The sequence below is a fragment of the Syzygium oleosum genome, unplaced genomic scaffold (assembly GCF_021117445.2).
Source record: "Syzygium oleosum isolate NSW1041296 unplaced genomic scaffold, Sole_v2.1 Sole_v2.12, whole genome shotgun sequence".
In the NCBI taxonomy this organism is placed as follows: domain Eukaryota; kingdom Viridiplantae; phylum Streptophyta; class Magnoliopsida; order Myrtales; family Myrtaceae; genus Syzygium; species Syzygium oleosum.
The window spans coordinates 9933724-9949236 of NW_026607496.1; the positions used below are offsets into that span (position 1 = coordinate 9933724).

General features: G+C 39.3%; 2 protein-coding genes across 9 annotated transcripts; both read right to left on the reverse strand.

The window, feature by feature from the left end:
• Window positions 1–606: 606 nt before the first annotated feature.
• Window positions 607–4710, reverse strand: LOC115674154 (heavy metal-associated isoprenylated plant protein 3-like). The gene is made up of 6 exons (XM_056316406.1): window positions 4553–4710; window positions 4184–4319; window positions 2390–2551; window positions 2090–2280; window positions 1823–1907; window positions 607–1276 (listed from the first exon to the last, which is right to left on the reverse strand). The coding sequence occupies exons 1-6, from the start codon at window positions 4631–4633 to the stop codon at window positions 849–851; spliced, it is 1083 nt and encodes a 360-aa protein (XP_056172381.1). The 5' UTR covers window positions 4634–4710; the 3' UTR covers window positions 607–848.
• A 2993-nt stretch (window positions 4711–7703) lies between these two features.
• Window positions 7704–15305, reverse strand: LOC115674230 (heavy metal-associated isoprenylated plant protein 6-like). Of its 8 annotated transcripts, XM_056316692.1 has the most exons (13): window positions 15015–15305; window positions 14774–14910; window positions 14511–14658; window positions 13939–14132; window positions 13561–13639; window positions 12202–12360; window positions 11194–11408; window positions 11002–11092; window positions 10248–10418; window positions 9414–9553; window positions 9047–9134; window positions 8189–8650; window positions 7704–8107 (listed from the first exon to the last, which is right to left on the reverse strand). In XM_056316692.1, exons 1-13 carry the CDS (start codon window positions 15106–15108, stop codon window positions 8043–8045), a joined length of 2043 nt encoding a protein of 680 aa, XP_056172667.1. In that variant the 5' UTR covers window positions 15109–15305; the 3' UTR covers window positions 7704–8042. The 8 variants fall into 8 exon arrangements, with proteins under 8 accessions (XP_056172667.1, XP_056172664.1, XP_030452433.1 ...); XM_056316689.1 differs by having other exon boundaries at window positions 7704–8650; window positions 15015–15297; XM_030596573.2 differs by having other exon boundaries at window positions 7704–8650; window positions 14774–14863; window positions 14971–15297.
• Window positions 15306–15513: the final 208 nt, after the last annotated feature.

Here is a 15513-nt window from a genome sequence, read left to right on the forward strand (position 1 = left end):
ATTTTTGCAACTAAAACAGGGAGAAGACGCATCTATCAAAGCTGCTGTGATGGTGATATATAATTGCTTGAGGGATCTGTGGGTCCAAATAATTGTTCTGGGGTAAAATAATGAACCTGATCAACATATCCTGCAAATCAGATTTTCCTTGATCTGTGGTGGCAAATTTTTATTCTTCTATGTATTTTATCTGCAGAATCATGTAATTAAGATTCATTGTAAGTCCACCAGGGAGATGGAAGTGGAAATTTTAGTAGTGATTGGCTTGGGGACAGGAAACTGGTTACGCTAGGTGTCACTTGAGGATGAATTAGGGTTAGATACAGATCATTGACGTGCATGCAAAATTGCAAACAGTTAGGGGAAGCTCTATGATTATTTCTGTGAGAGAGCTAAGGTTGTATGATAAAGCATGGCGACTTTGTATATTGACTACCAAACCAGAGAACCGAATAGACACAACAGTAGGCCACCGCATTTTTCATTTGTATCTGTGACTAGCAGTAACCTAGTATGATCCCAAATCCCCATCCACCTATATGGCAGAGTTCAGCCCCGCTTGATAGGAGCAAATGACAGCAGACAACCAGTTTAGTCACTCTGATCTGGCCAAATGTGTTAGCAGGGCTCAAGTGTCCCAACTGGCAGCTACACTCTAAATGAATAGTTTCCCCTTACTCTTTTCATTTTCCTCCTTTCTAGGGAAGTATTACCTTTCTTTTGTCAACATAATGACTTTGGAAACGCTTCTTTGACCTTAAAGACCTATATACACTGCATACTTGGTTATTTACAGCATTCTCAAGCACAATCTCTCTTAATCCATGTTCTCGAGCACAACTGATCTGTCACATGATGGAGCAGGCATTAGGGTTCTCGTCACTGAAAATGTCAGAGGCATATGATTGATTGAATCGCTGATATGCAGCTCCCTGATTCATGTAACCTTGGTAAGCTTCCGTGCCATAATTCCAATTATGGATTTCTCCATCGTTCGAATGTGTGATAGGATGAGGTAGTGACCAGTGGTTATCTCTTTGGTTTACATTCTTGGTGAGCGGAGTTTGTTCTTCTTTCTTGCCATAATCTTCATCACCACCAAGACCACCCGTATTAACCTTGTCTTTAATCTCTTCATCACCTCCTTTTGTTGTGGGAATCACTTCAACATTCCTCCTGATCTTGTCTTTCAGGTAAGGTACGAGTTCTTTCATTTCCACTACCCCTGTCACTGATACTTGATCCTTGCTTGCATCTATAACCACCGATTCAACTCCTGCCATTTACAATAAACACTCTTCATATAGGAACATCAATAATGTCTGCAGAAATTGGCTAGTGGCGTGATATGAGAAAGGCCACAGGCTACTGAGTACTAGCACTAGAAAATTAATAGGGATCAATAGGTTCGTCATAGAATTCCTCCTTTTGTCCTTTTTTCCACCTTTCATATATTTATACGCTTGTAGGGTACCTTAATTCTGACATTTGCATTAACATTTCGATCAATATGAATGACGAATCACGCTATATTGACTCAATTGACAAGAAGTCATGTTGGTTGTTGCATAATTCAGTAAAGAATGAAAAAGTACTTTACCTACTTGGGAGAAGTAGAAGAAATCTAAAAGATATGATGATTATCTATTAGTTTTTCAACATGCACATTCTTTATATAAATGTTGTACTTGCATAGCCTAATTATCTAACATTGTTTCCTCATAGATTTCTCGACAGTAACTTGGGACAATCATGTGGATGTAGTCAGTTTAGTAAAATAAGCCCCGAATGTTGAGCATTGACTGGAGATTGTCCATCTTACCTTTGTACTTTAAAATGTACTTTTGTATTTTCCGAATGCAGTCATCACAATGCAGTCTGATCCTGAGCACCAAAGTGCTCGATCTCTGGAGCCACCCACCCATGCACAATTAAACTTTTCTCGTTCACCAAAAAGTAACGATGATAATAGCAATATTTTTCTCATAAGAAAACTCATAGTATCTCTGAAAATAAGTAGAAGAGTAACTATGATTAAACTAGTCCTTCTAAGGCTATGTTTGATTTCATCTGCTCGTAATAATATTACCTTTGTCTCATTCTTCTTCCGACTGTACAGGCTCTCTTTTGCATACAATATCGCGTTGCCGCCACCCTGGGGAGAGGAGACCACAAATCTGTTGGTCCTATCCTTTTCGTTTCTTTCTTTTAAGTTCCCTTTGTCTCCTGTGATGAGTGGTGATTTCCTTGGAATGCTGTCAATGTAGATGTCCCTCGTGCCTGGTGGAAGCTCAAAGAAATTTAGTCATTTTTGGTTTTACATTGAAAGATCTAGACTATACAAATATTCACAGTTCATTTGTGCAATTCCTTTCCTGTTAATTCCTACCATGGTTGCTTTTTAGCCGGGCAGGAGAGACCAGCTGGTCACATTTCTCACTCTTGTGCTCTTGCTGCTCCTGGAACCTCTCTTTTAACTTTACTGATTCCCATTCCAAATCCTTAACTCCTGATTTCTCTGCAACATTTTCAACCTTAACATCATTTGTACCTGATGAACAGGGCCACGAAATAGGAGGAAAGCTGATACGAGATTTTGGGAGTCCATGGTTTCATGTGAATTGCAACATGGGTCATGCCATGGAAATATGGGTATTGTTTGCTGGGTCTTATACTCTTTACTTGGCTGAAAAAAACAGCTTTTTTCTAAAGAGTTTCAGCCCAAGCCTTTAATTCTAGCCTCAACTTAGCGGTAATATGGATTCTTGCAATTGTTATTACTGTGACTTTCATGAAAAAATGAACAGATTCACACATATATGTCATAATTTATAGTATAGTTTTGGCGTGTTAATTGTATATTCACTTAAATCCAAAAACTGTTCAAGTAAAAAGCTTTTCTGGGGAACAGTTTGGAGAAGCAACTTCTCTGCTTTGGCCTTTATAGGTTGAGGACTAGACGTTTTATATAATATTAACTAGGAGCTTCTGCCTTTCTAGATAAGTGAAGATGTAGTACACCAAAAGAAAACAAAGAGCAGAAAAACTTAGGCAGTTCCTTGTGATTCCTACCATGGCTGCTTTTTGGCTGGGGCAGGTGAGAGTTGTCGATCATACTTCTTATGCTTTTTTTCTGTGTCCTCTCTTCTGCTTTTGCTCTGTCCAGAGTCTTTCTTGGAAATATCATCAATATGCAAGTCTTGGTACCCGGGCGGCTCAAATCCAAGAGCAGGTATAAAATAAGCTCTTAAGACTTAGATTTGAGAGCTGCGTTTACATGGGATTTCCACTACAACTAGCGAATGTTTTAGCATACCTCGGGCAGCTTGTATTTTAATCTTTTGGTCAATGAGTTTTGTCTGCTAGATTCTTTTTTCTTTACTGTAAACTAGGCCAGCAGCAAATTCTTTGTCATTCTCAGAACAACAATGTAGTCTATAGATGACAAAAATATATGCACGGGAACAGTTTTCTGTTTTCCTGCACGTAAATTGTAGGCAGTCTACATTTCTATCTATTGCACTCATCCGTGTCTTCTAGCAGTTAGACTTCTAGCTTGAAGCTGACCTCTTAATGAGAGAGTCTATAATAAAATTGTGAGTTGAGACCTTAACGTCTTAGAAGAGCTCAAAGGCGGAGTGGATGTTTGCGATGGTGTGCCTGAGTGTTTCTCTGCAATAGCTTTAGCTCTTTTCGGGTGCTTTTGGCTCTCTTAAGATATTACAGCTCTAGGAAACAAAAGCGTTTGGAGTTCTGGAAGCAACTCAAAAGCCACACAGACGTGCTCTAGGAAGCACCTGCGTGAGCTTTTGTGCTGCGGTAGGTTTCAGACTGCAACATCACCAGCACCCACACTTTGTCACAAAATGCTTTCTATGTTCATAGACAACAGAACTATAATACCAGAGGCTAGAAGAAACTACAAACAGTCCCATGTAAGAGCTGGGTACTTTCACTTAGAAGCAAACTTATATTTGATCTTTCTTCATTGCACTTGCTAAAAAAGAGAGGCTGACTATGTTCATGTGATACATATACTTTCGCAAGATAAGATAAAGTTGCTGAATATGTGCATGGCTATTGGAGAATCTAATGCGGTGAGACTATGAGCCTGCTGAGATCATGGAAACTTACTGACTCAGCAGATTAACTGCAAACAATTTGTGGCGAACAATTATTTTACCTTCGTTTCCAGCAGCAACCTTCTCTACTTTGCTAACTCCTCCACCCTTATCCCTTGAAAAAATCTGGAATTTCTTTCTTTCCTTCACGGTGCTGGAGCTGGGGGCGCTCCCTTTTCCAGATTTGCCGGTTAGTTGCTGCCAAAACAAGAAGGAAAGTATACCCGTAGGTTAAAAGATTGTTTTTCGTATTAGTTATTGAAGAGATCTTCCTTCATATGCACGCGTTCGCCTTATTATATGGAATTCGTTTCTTTCCTTGTCTTGTGATTCTCGTTACGTTTGATGTGAGATCAGGTGGAATTTAGCTTAGTTGCCTAGTTTTTATTGAATTCCCAATGAATATGAGAGCAAAAGCGGAAAAACTTTACCTCATCTGCTTGTCTGTTACCGGTGCAGACAAGACCACTCTCATCCACGTCAAAACAGAACTCTTTGTAACGTATGACCATGTATATGCACTACAAAATCCAACAACGTCAATAATATTACCAATGATGAATGTAAAACACGTTGCCATGCACGAAGTTTGGCAGACAATAAGAGAAAAGGAAGAAAACAAAAAGTGGAACAGAAGAGTTTGAGACGTGAAGATTTTGCTATCCACCAGATTAGCCTCGTAGGAGAGTTGGAGCAGCTAGCAGAGATCAGCCTATGCTGCGAGCTTTCGTGACAGTAATTGTACGTTGTTTGCGAGTTTCTTCGTCGCCAAGAATATGCAAGATGTGTTGGGTTAAGGAGACTTTAGCGGTTTGCTTTGTTTAATGTATTGTGGTAGACGAAGACCTTTGGAGGAGAGACAAGAATGACACGACAAAGAGGTAAGCTTCTGGGTATGAATCAAGAAACACATCGCCCAACCCTTCCGCCCTTTGAACAGTCTTAACCGATGATATGCATAAGAAAAACGTTAGGATCTGTTAGAATACTAACATTGACAATGCTCAATTATTATTCGAAATTATGTGGCAAGCAATAAGTACTAATGTACAAGTCTTCATATTTCTTTTTTGGAAAAATGACACAAATTGTCGATGAACTTTGACTCAATGTACAATGTGGTCCCTGAACTTTTAATTTATTCAATGTGGTCCCTAAACTTTAGCCCAATGTGCAATGTCATCCCTAAACTTTTAAATTGTTCAATATGATCCATTGACTTTTGATACATGTTCAATTTAGTCTCTGGACTATATGAAAATGTTCAATGTTGTCCTTGAACTTGAAATAATAGATGGACATCATTGAACTTTTTCATGTAGTTCAGGGATTAAATTGAATATGTACCAAAAGTTCAAGGTTCACATTGAACAAATTAAAAGTTCAGGGACCACATTGCACATTGGGATAAAGTTTAGGGACCACATTGAACAAATTAAAAGTTCAAAAATTATATTGTACATTAGGCCAAAGTTTAGGGACCATTTATATTATTATTCCTTCTTTTTTGGGCATCTACTCGACCTAACATAGCTTTAGTAGAATGAAAAATATTTCACCAATACCGCTAGAACTTTGATGTGCATTGGATTCGATCTATGGAATCGAGGGCTATTCTATATGTAGAACTTTATTATGCAGGCATTGTTTTTTCTAACACTACCATTCGAAAGCTGTTCGTTATTTTTCACGAACTATACAAGAACCTGTCGTTTGACCAAAGAACCTGCGTGCGAGGCCATCTTTAGAGGTTCTCTCTCAAGACTAGTAGCTTTCAATCGCTCAACAAAACCGATGTTTATTTAGGTAAGACTTATCAAGTCAACGAATTTGCTTTGTTTGGGTCTCATATCTTCATCCTAAAATATCATTTGGCTGACGTAGTGAACAGTGGGGATTGCTACTTAGAAAAATGATCCGGGCCCATTGTAGTGAAAATGCTGACCAGCTCCGAGCTACATACAGCACAATTGCGTAGATTGTTCTTGACAATTTCTCTTGCTCAAGATATAAAAAGAAATTTAGTAGTTGGGGTTCGCATGGTTCATGTTCTTCATTCTTGGAAGCCAAGTTTAGAGGTAAGTTACATCAGAGTTCCATAGTCTGAAAATGAATATTATAACCTAAACATAAGTAACAATTTATTAAGTACGAATTATCAAATGAGACACGATAAATATAGAATACAAGTTTTTAATAATATATACAGATGACACAAGTGTCAAAATTAAGGATGGACTCTCTTGTTCTTGAAGACGGTATCTATAATAGCGAGTTGGTAAAAGATTGTCATGCTTAGTGAAGGAGCTACCTACTTGTTGACTGCATATGAGCCAGATATATATATATTTGGTAACCGAGGTGTCCTGGCCAGCTTGCGCGCACCTCGACTATTCCTCGGGGGAGACTAGCATAGCAACCCACCGCCATGGCCCCCCACTTAAATCACAAGTGCTCAGCTGGGGAATCGAACCTAGGACCAGTGCGCCTAACCACACAATCCCAAGTACGCCCTAACCAATTGAGCTACTCATGGGTGGGTATGAGCCAGATATTGTTCTTTACCAAAAAATAAAAATTTTAAAAGTATATATAACTCTCTTGCTGCTGTATGTTATAGGCTCGTTCAACACGTTTGCCAGTTTCTAAAAACTAATATTTTGGCAATGACCATTTGTGACTTTAGGTACATCTGATGTTCGGAAGATGGTCTTTTGAAACTGTGATATTTCCTAAAATATATTAAAACGTTGACGAAGACATCATGCTGCAAGTTCGGTTTATTATGTATATCATCATTGATTGGGCTTTTGACTGGTTCTTGTCAAACTGAGGGCTGAATTGAAGGGAATACTTATATGCAAACTTGGATTTCTTTGTCTTGAGTAGCTAGGCTTCTTGATTTGGTGAGTGCCGAGTCATATGTCCCGGATATTTCCTTATATTCCAGTGTATACGAAGCTTTCAATTTGATTAGTCCCTATCGATACAAGTAAACCACGTGTAAGGTAATGTCGATAGGCATAGTTTCTATATGAGAGAGGTAATATAATTCAAACATGAGAACTGCTTTATCTAGATCAGGCCTTGATCATTCGGTCAATCCTATCTCAGTAATCTTTAGGGTCTTGCTGAGGTAAAAACAAGTAACAGAGACGTAATCTGGTATCATTCACTCTGTTTGTAACTTATCAATATTCTGAGGACAATCAGTAACTTTGGAGATGAGCTTGGTTGTAGGAGTCTTATTGGACACAAACTTCCATTTTATATGCATCTCTACTTCTTAAAGAAGAGAGTTCTGATATAAACAAAGTCGAGTTGAAGAAAAAGCAAATTCCTGAATATGCTGAAAGAAAAAAAGTAGGTCTTATTACTTTAGTTCAATCGGACCGGCATTGTCCATATGGAAAAAAGCCTGCATTGTAACTTCTGTTATATACATTTTGACGGACAGAATGAGTACAAAAGACGAGTGGAGAAAGAGAATAAAAATCATTTCAAGGCACCACGAGGTGCTCTCTTTACCCAGAACCCGTATACATAAAGATCTATCGGTTCATGTAAAGTGTGAAAAACAAGCTACAGAATATATAATTTGCACACTTGCAAAACTAAATAATCTAAAAAATGCATACCAACAACTAGAGTTGGTACTGAAAAGCCATATCTCCCGTTTGCTGTTATTTCTCAAGTATCAAGTGCCTTCCACAATAAGTAGACCCACATCATTCAACTTCAATTTAAAACATGCCCTTGCACCAAATCCACTCCAATCTTTTACCTTCTTGCCCCTTTTCACATAAAAATGCACAATGTCTTCATGAATAATCTCTCTGTTTCCTCACTCTTTATTGACCCATGTATGCCCTTATGCTTTGGATCTTCATAATATTTGTCAAACACCCAAGATCATAGCCTTCACATGATGGCACATGAATGGGGGTTTTCATCACTGAATATCTGAATCCCACAATTGCGGTCCCCTGGTGTATAGTCAAAATCAGATGGCTCATATCTAGGATAAAGTTGCTCGCCATAATTTTGATAATAAGTTTGGTTTTCACCTTCCGCTTCAAGCTCTTTATGCTTTTCCCCAACATGAGATATACATCCATGTCCCTTGGCCTCTTGGACCTTGTCATCAACTCGGCTTCCTTTCTTATCCTCTTTATCATCTTTGGTACCATCTCCTCCATCACAAAGAGAATACTTTTTATCCTCCTCTTTCACATCCTCAACTTCTTTCTTGATTTTTATATCCTTAACTAACTTCTTAACTTCTTTCTTGATCTCTGCATCCTTGTTGTTCCTACCATCTGCACGAGCAGCTGCAGGCTCTTTAAGAGTCTCTATTTTATTCACCTCCACATCTTTATTGCCACCAGCTACATTGTCGTTTTGAACAAAAATCACCTCCACACTTCGGTTCAGCTTCTCTTTCAGGTAGACTACAAGTTCTTTCACGTTAATTGCACCAACCATGATCACCAGATGCTTACTTGCGTCAACTTTGACTGATTTAACTCCTGCAAAATGTAATTTCTCTTCAGTGATATCGGGCACAACTGCTAAACTGTAGCTTCAGCAGAAAAATCAGATACACCAATGCAATATTACTCCACTAATGTGTATATCTCTCCTGACACTCCTGGAACAATCAAGACAATACTATCTGCACAGGTACTCCACGTGCTAATTAGTCAAGTGAACTCACGACTTCCTCTGAGCACTATGTATACTTAGTTGAATATAAGATGACAAGTTTTCCGGTGGAAAGCAGCTTGTAGAAATTCTTGCAAATAGTTATTTCTGTTAGGGGATATACATGTTATCACACCCTCAAGCAAGTACAGTGACAGTAAAAAATTAGAAACAAGGTACACCAACAGTTTCCAGACACTAACAGAACTTTGCTATCTAACCAGTAAATTCCATTGCAGTTTTTCGTGTTTGCGGAATGCATCCTTCATGGCAGTGCATTCTGATCTTCAAATGCACCATACCCGTTACCTGGATCCAGCCAATAATGGTAATCAGTTTTCTTCTCCTGACTTCTTATAATTCATGGACGTCTCATATTAACTTAAAATTAGCTGGTAATGAACAAGTCTATAAGGCTACTTAAACAAGCATATGTTTATTTTATTTTATTTTATTTTTTTGATTGAACAAGCATATGTTTATAAACGAGGCAATTTTCTGCTCTCCCTATCTGGTGAGTGAGAAGATTTACATGTCACGACAGCATTTCCTCGCGTTTCTCCCAGTGTTGCAAGTTATCAAACTCACCTCATTATCATTCCTATCCCTTTCCCTAGGCCGAGGAAGTGTAAGTTCAGTCTTCTCAAGATTTTTCTTCACCTGCACATCCGGGCATAGTTCCTTTTTCCTTGAGGCATTGTCAGTTATGTTTACAATGTGCCCAACACCTGATGAACCAAAACCACGTAATCAGCGAAAAGAAATCTGGATTCTGGAACCTTTTCTTTTGACCAGAAAACTTTATAACTGAGTGTTTGAAGATTTCGTGACCAATAGAAGAAACCTTTTCTGTGTAATACATTCAACAATAAATTTGTGCTCATCACTCATACTTATCATCTCAGTTACTATTCCATCCTTCCATAATTTCACTCTTCACATGACCATTTATTTACCCTGCCATCTGTACAGTTAGCACATGAGGCTTTGATTGTAATACATCTACACTTGGAACTCCTGGATTTTCATGTTAAGATTGGAAAGTGGTGAGATTGTAGATAGGGCAAAGTGGATAGGCAATAACGTTCGGAAGTGACAGTGATGAAACCAAAGTCCAGTTAACATATTTCAAAATTTCTGTTTCTGCTTCTCTTAAAGTAAATCAACACACATCCCACAAAGTTTCACTATCTCGATTAAATTCAACTGTTCCCTCTGCTTGATGTGTAACGGAGGGACTATACATAGTTTTGGAGAGTAGAGATTGCTCCAATTATATAGAAAGAACCGCTTTACAAGAGAACAACACCTATAATCCCGTGAGCCTTAAGACTATCATGACCCTTTATTGTAATTCACAATGTAAGAAAATTCAATGATCCATGAACACTTAAAACTCAAATAAATATATAAGCTCCTTACCTGCTGTGTCTATTTGAGAGGGACTGGCACCATTTTCATCTTTTTCAGTGGGTATTACTTCCACGTTCCTCTTGAGCTTCTCTTCAAGGTAGACGACAAGTTTATCCAATTCCAATGTTCCTGTCACTCGCACCATATCCTTGTCTGACTGTACCTTAACCGAGTCAACTCCTGCATTGACATCAAATATAGGATGCTTAGCTGCTGAAGATGTTCAACTAAGGATAAAGCAGTATGTTTTGCAAAGGCCATACCATTTATTTCCCAGAGAACATCAGAAAAAAAGAAAAGTGGAGGAGGTGATCTATGCTTTTGTCATCGAATGGAGAATGCATTATTTTAAAAAACAAACAAATACAAGCATGATATAAGATAATTTACCATGATCTAAGTGCTGCATCTGTTAAGACAATTATTCAACATGAATTTTTCAGGTCATTTGAGATTTTCTAGAACGACATAAGTTTGATGCATTAAGAAAGGACTAATTTTAGAAGTAAAAAGTGAACTAAAGAAAATCGTAAGTATCTGAAGCCAGTAAATTTTCTATGATTATGATGCAAAGATAATTTGGTAACAGTCCCAACGATGATGGTGAACTATTACTCGAGATATTCAAGCAAATGGCAGAGACCACATTTTGACATTACTCACACGCACATTTCCTTCTAGACTAACTGCATTATGTGATGAGTTTTCCAATTTGAGAAACTGAAACCAAAGGCACTGGGATCTTCGACAATGCTTTACTGACCTTTAAATCTTTTGAAGATATCCTTCATCTTCTTGGTGCAACCTCCACAGGTGCAATGCATTCTGATTCTCAAATGCAGCGGACTTGAACCCTAGAGGTAGCCAATAACAACAATTAGCTCAAACCCAAGAGATCATAAAGCTCGTTGCCGAACCAGCAGAGCAAGCAGAAACTACTGCCAAAAAAGGTCACCTCTTTGTGAGTCTTTTGGTTCCCTGAGATCTCTATCTTCTGATGTGGTTCCATGAAGTCACTGCCATGGTTACCTCCAAGTTGACGCAAGGAGAGTTCAGAATTCTCAGAGTTCTGCTCCGCGAGCATCTCTTCCAGTTTTGCAGGTTCCACTTTCTTCTTTACTCTTGATTTGCTTGAGAGATTGTCAATCATTTTGTCTGTGTTTCTATCATCTGATAGCAGAGAATCATTAATTAATTGGTTTGTGTACAAAGAATGCTCAACATGCACCTAAGATTTAATTTCCAATTGGGAGGCTTTAAGTTCATAAGCAAACAATTGGACATCTGACTAAAATAGGCATTCCAACAATGTATCAATTCTGCCTTCAGAACTATTCAATTTTGAAAATGCTTTCTGGAGAGATTAAAGGGAATACGTTAAGTAAAATCTGGCGTTGTAGTAATTATAAGTCTCTAAACCTGTTTTCATACATCAATTGGTCTTAGTAACAAAAGTAAATTTGTCTTGATGATCTCCTCTGTTGCCACCTACCGCTCTAAGAAATTTCTTTTACCAATTTATTTTAATCCACACAAATCGTATTTGTCTTCCTCTTCACAGAAACAATATAGGAGTAGTGAGGATCATCACATGATCTGCATCCTCTTCCTCGAGGATCTCCCTATGTGCAAACAAGAACTTGGGTGATTCTTGATAGGAGACTTGAAACGCAGGAAGATTGTAACAACAGAAACAAGAAGAAGAAATTGAAAGCACATTTAAGTAATAAGAAAACAAACAGATGCTGCTTTGAACTTTCAAGTCCTTTCCTTCTCTCTATAAGTACTTTCCTCATCAATATCATCTTTACAAAATATCAAATGGATTCAAATGCATGCCATTTACAATTCTGAAAAACTATGAAATTTTTCAATTAGCCTCTGCTTGCTACTTAGGGAATCCAATTAACCTGCTAATCAAAAACATAGGACAAGCCTTATGTAAAATGGATAAGCCCCTTACACTCTCTGTCTTTCTCAAGGTAATCGGCTTTTTCAGCAGGTACCACCTCCACATTCTTCTTCAGCTTTTTCTTGAGATGAATTAAAAGTTCATTCACATCCATTTTACCCGTCACTCTCACTAGATCTGTGCTGGTGTCTGCAGACACTGCACTAACCCCTGCCATCCATGACAAAAGTCGTCAAAAGATTATAGAGAGAGAAACTTAAGGATGTAGAGTTTAACCCAAGAAAAGGGGGGAAAGGCCAAGTCAACAATGTAATCCAAACAACAAAAGTTAAATGGACGTGCACATGCTCAACCATATTATTACATCAAGTTACTAATTCTGAACTGGTATCTTTTAGTGTGTATTTAATCTCTCGGAAGATTTTGGCGACAGAAAACAACTACTTAAATGCTTATAGCCATAATTTGCAGGATGATAACTTCAAAATATTAATCAGGAAACACACTAACTGGATATTTGGAAAAGGGAAAATACCACCAAAAACCCCAAACTATGCCACTTGTGACAAATTTACCCAGAACTTTTTTTTGTGACACGAAAAATCCCTAACTATACCACTTGCGATAAATTTACCCTGAACTTTTTTTGTGACATGAAAAACCCCAAACTATGCCACTTGTGACACATTTACCTCACAATACTTTGGCCCATGGGCATTTTCATCTTTTTCCTTTTTTTTTCTTTTCTTCTCCGGCGAGGGCGACCCTCGCCGGCGTCGAGCGAGGGCTGCCCTCGCCCGATGCCGGATCTGGCAAGGGTGACTTCGCTCGACTCAGGCGAGGGTTGCCCTCGCCGGATCTGGCAAGGGCTGCCCTCGCCTGCCCAGGCGAGGGCGACCCTCGCCGGCGTCGGGCGACCCTCGCCGGCGTCGGGCGAGGGCCGCCCTTGCCAGATTCGGCGAGGGCAGCCCTCGCCTGAGTCGGGCAAAGTCGCCCTCGATCCGGCGTCGGGCGACTTCGCCCGACTCAGGCGAGGGCTGCCCTCGCCGGAGAAGAAAAGAAAAGAAAAAGTAAAAAAAACAGAAAAAGGAAAAAGACGAAAATGCCCATGGGCCAAAGTATTGTGGGGTAAATGTGTCATATATGGCATAGTTTGGGGTTTTTCGTGTCACAAAAAAAAGTTCAGGGTAAATTTGTCACAAATAACATAGTTTAAGGTTTTTGGTGATATTTTTCGTTTGGAAAATAAAGAGTGGTTATTTGTAAATTTCATCTATTCTCAAGAGGATGCAGATCATGAATCGATGATCATTCCTTTTATTAGTGTTTCAGCTTGTCTCCAGATCATTCTTCGACAATCCTTTGTTTTGAGCAATAAAGCTAAAAAAACTCCTGACATTGTGCTCTGACCTTTAAATTTCCTGGCTCCTCTACAAATCACCCGTCTACAAGAATCACAGTTGCAGTGCAAGATCCTCAGCAGAACACTCTAAAGACGGCCAATAAACAAAATGTTAGCTCACTCATAATTAACAAGGCTCTTCGTCATTAGCCCATACAACAAATGAAACACTGCTGGATATATAAGTCTATTACTAAAGACTAGTACACTGAATGATGTGACAATATAAATGGCACCATTATATGGAAAGTATCCGAAGGGGACTCCAAAACAAGATGGGTCGCAATGAATGCTTGACACACTTTCTAGTAGACAAGTCAGTAGATTTTCTTAGCACCTCTAACATTGTTCATCGTGAGAGAGATGGGCACCCACAAAAGAATTACCTCGTCCAGAAAATTCTCAGCTGAAGGGTTCTCAATCTTCTCCTTCGGTTTCTTGTCATCACTTCGATGATTGCCTTTTGGTGGCCAGGGGTGGAACTGCTCAAAATTCTGGGGCTTTTGTTCTTCAAAACTATCTTCATCTGGTGCCACTCTTGATCTCCTTGAGCCATTCTTTGAATTTGCTCCCCCTAAATCTGAAAACCAAAATCCAGTATATAGTAGCAGTATGGGTAATACCAGCTCTAGATCAAAGCTGGGTAGTATGAATGACTGGAAACACTAGGAATAAGAAGATTAAACTGGCTTTGTAGCTCAGTCTTTAAAGAGAGTCACAACAACAGGTAACATATCACAAATTTCTTATATAATTGAGTCAGAAGGTGGATATATCTCTAATGTTTTAATCCAATACTAATAAATCACATCTCCTGCACTCAATCGATACATTCTAACTACCGAATTCTGATTGCAACTTTCATGACCCTGCAGTGATGCACTCTGATTAGTTGTCAAATTTTTTAACAGACTCAATTTGAATATCAACAACATGAAATAAACATTGTGTCACATACCATTAATGGCTTTAAAGGTCTTCTTTGATTGGTCGTCAGCACCATCATATTCTGTCTGATTACTACACAGGGTGTCGGCATTAGCCACCGGGACTACTCGTTTCGCCCTGCTGCCTCTGGGTTTTTTGCTCTTCTCATCAACAGGAAGCTACAGATGTTCAATACAGACAACAAAAAATGGTATCAAGAAAAGCAAAAGTGGGTCAAGCAATCATCATCAGAAACTTAACTCGGGAACATGATCAAACAACTGCAAGACTCACCTCCTCTGCTCGTTTCTCAGCGGAATTTTTGCGGAATGCCTCCTCTTCTTCATCGAAGTAAAACCCTTTACAGTTGAAGACCATTTTTCGCTGTACAGTGCAACAATGGATGTAGCAAACCAAAAAGAAAAACCAGTCTGCAAAATTCACGTCAGACCCAAGATGAGCTTTTCAGCGAAATCAGAAAAAGTGACCACCTTGGAGTAACAGAAGTAAAAGCAAGCACGAACACAAGAGAGACCGAGGGGTTCACTGAGTTTACAAGTTTCAGCTGCTCCGCCCTGCTTGGCATGAATATAGAAAGCCCAGCCCAGTTGACGAGGACCCGCTGACATGGAAGTTTCCTGGAAGGGCAGTTAGCTTTCCCGAAAATAAATCTTTTGCTGGGCGCGAAATGAAGGCAGGCCAAGCGCTCGACGAAGTGTCGACGTAAAACTTGGCCATGAAGATTCCTGGTAGAGCTTGGACTCCGCCGCCCACACTTCCGGACAAATCACCGGTCACGGCACCTCAACTTTACGCGAGAGGAACTTTCGGGAGAGGCCCACTGACAACCAAAATACAGAACAGACCTGGAGGGTGGTTTCCATCTCGACTCAAGTCAAGTCTTCTAAATTTCACAACCCCATGTCGGCCAGTCGCTTCACGGTGTGGAGAGGAGTGGGTGGACGTGGACCTCCACAATCATTACTCATGACGTCTAAAACTAAACCAGAGTCGTTGAAGAGGAGAAGATGCTG

Bases quoted from the DNA above. Each gene is read 5' to 3' on its own strand.
- LOC115674230 (XM_056316689.1), bottom strand. From the start codon at position 15,108: ATGTCAGCGGGTCCTCGTCAACTGGGCTGGGCTTTCTATATTCATGCC. The intron at 14,133-14,510 runs GTATGTGACACA...TTTGGTTTTCAG, and splicing joins GACCTTTAAAGCCATTAATG to ATTTAGGGGGAGCAAATTCA. The intron at 10,419-11,001 runs GTCAGTAAAGCA...ATGTCAATGCAG, and splicing joins TATCTTCAAAAGATTTAAAG to GAGTTGACTCGGTTAAGGTA.
- LOC115674154 (XM_056316406.1), bottom strand. From the start codon at position 4,633: ATGGTCATACGTTACAAAGAGTTCTGTTTTGACGTGGATGAGAGTGGT. The intron at 2,552-4,183 runs GTAAAATAATTG...CCTGTTCATCAG, and splicing joins GGTTGCTGCTGGAAACGAAG to GTACAAATGATGTTAAGGTT. The intron at 1,908-2,089 runs GTAATATTATTA...GGGTGGCTCCAG, and splicing joins GGAAGAAGAATGAGACAAAG to AGATCGAGCACTTTGGTGCT.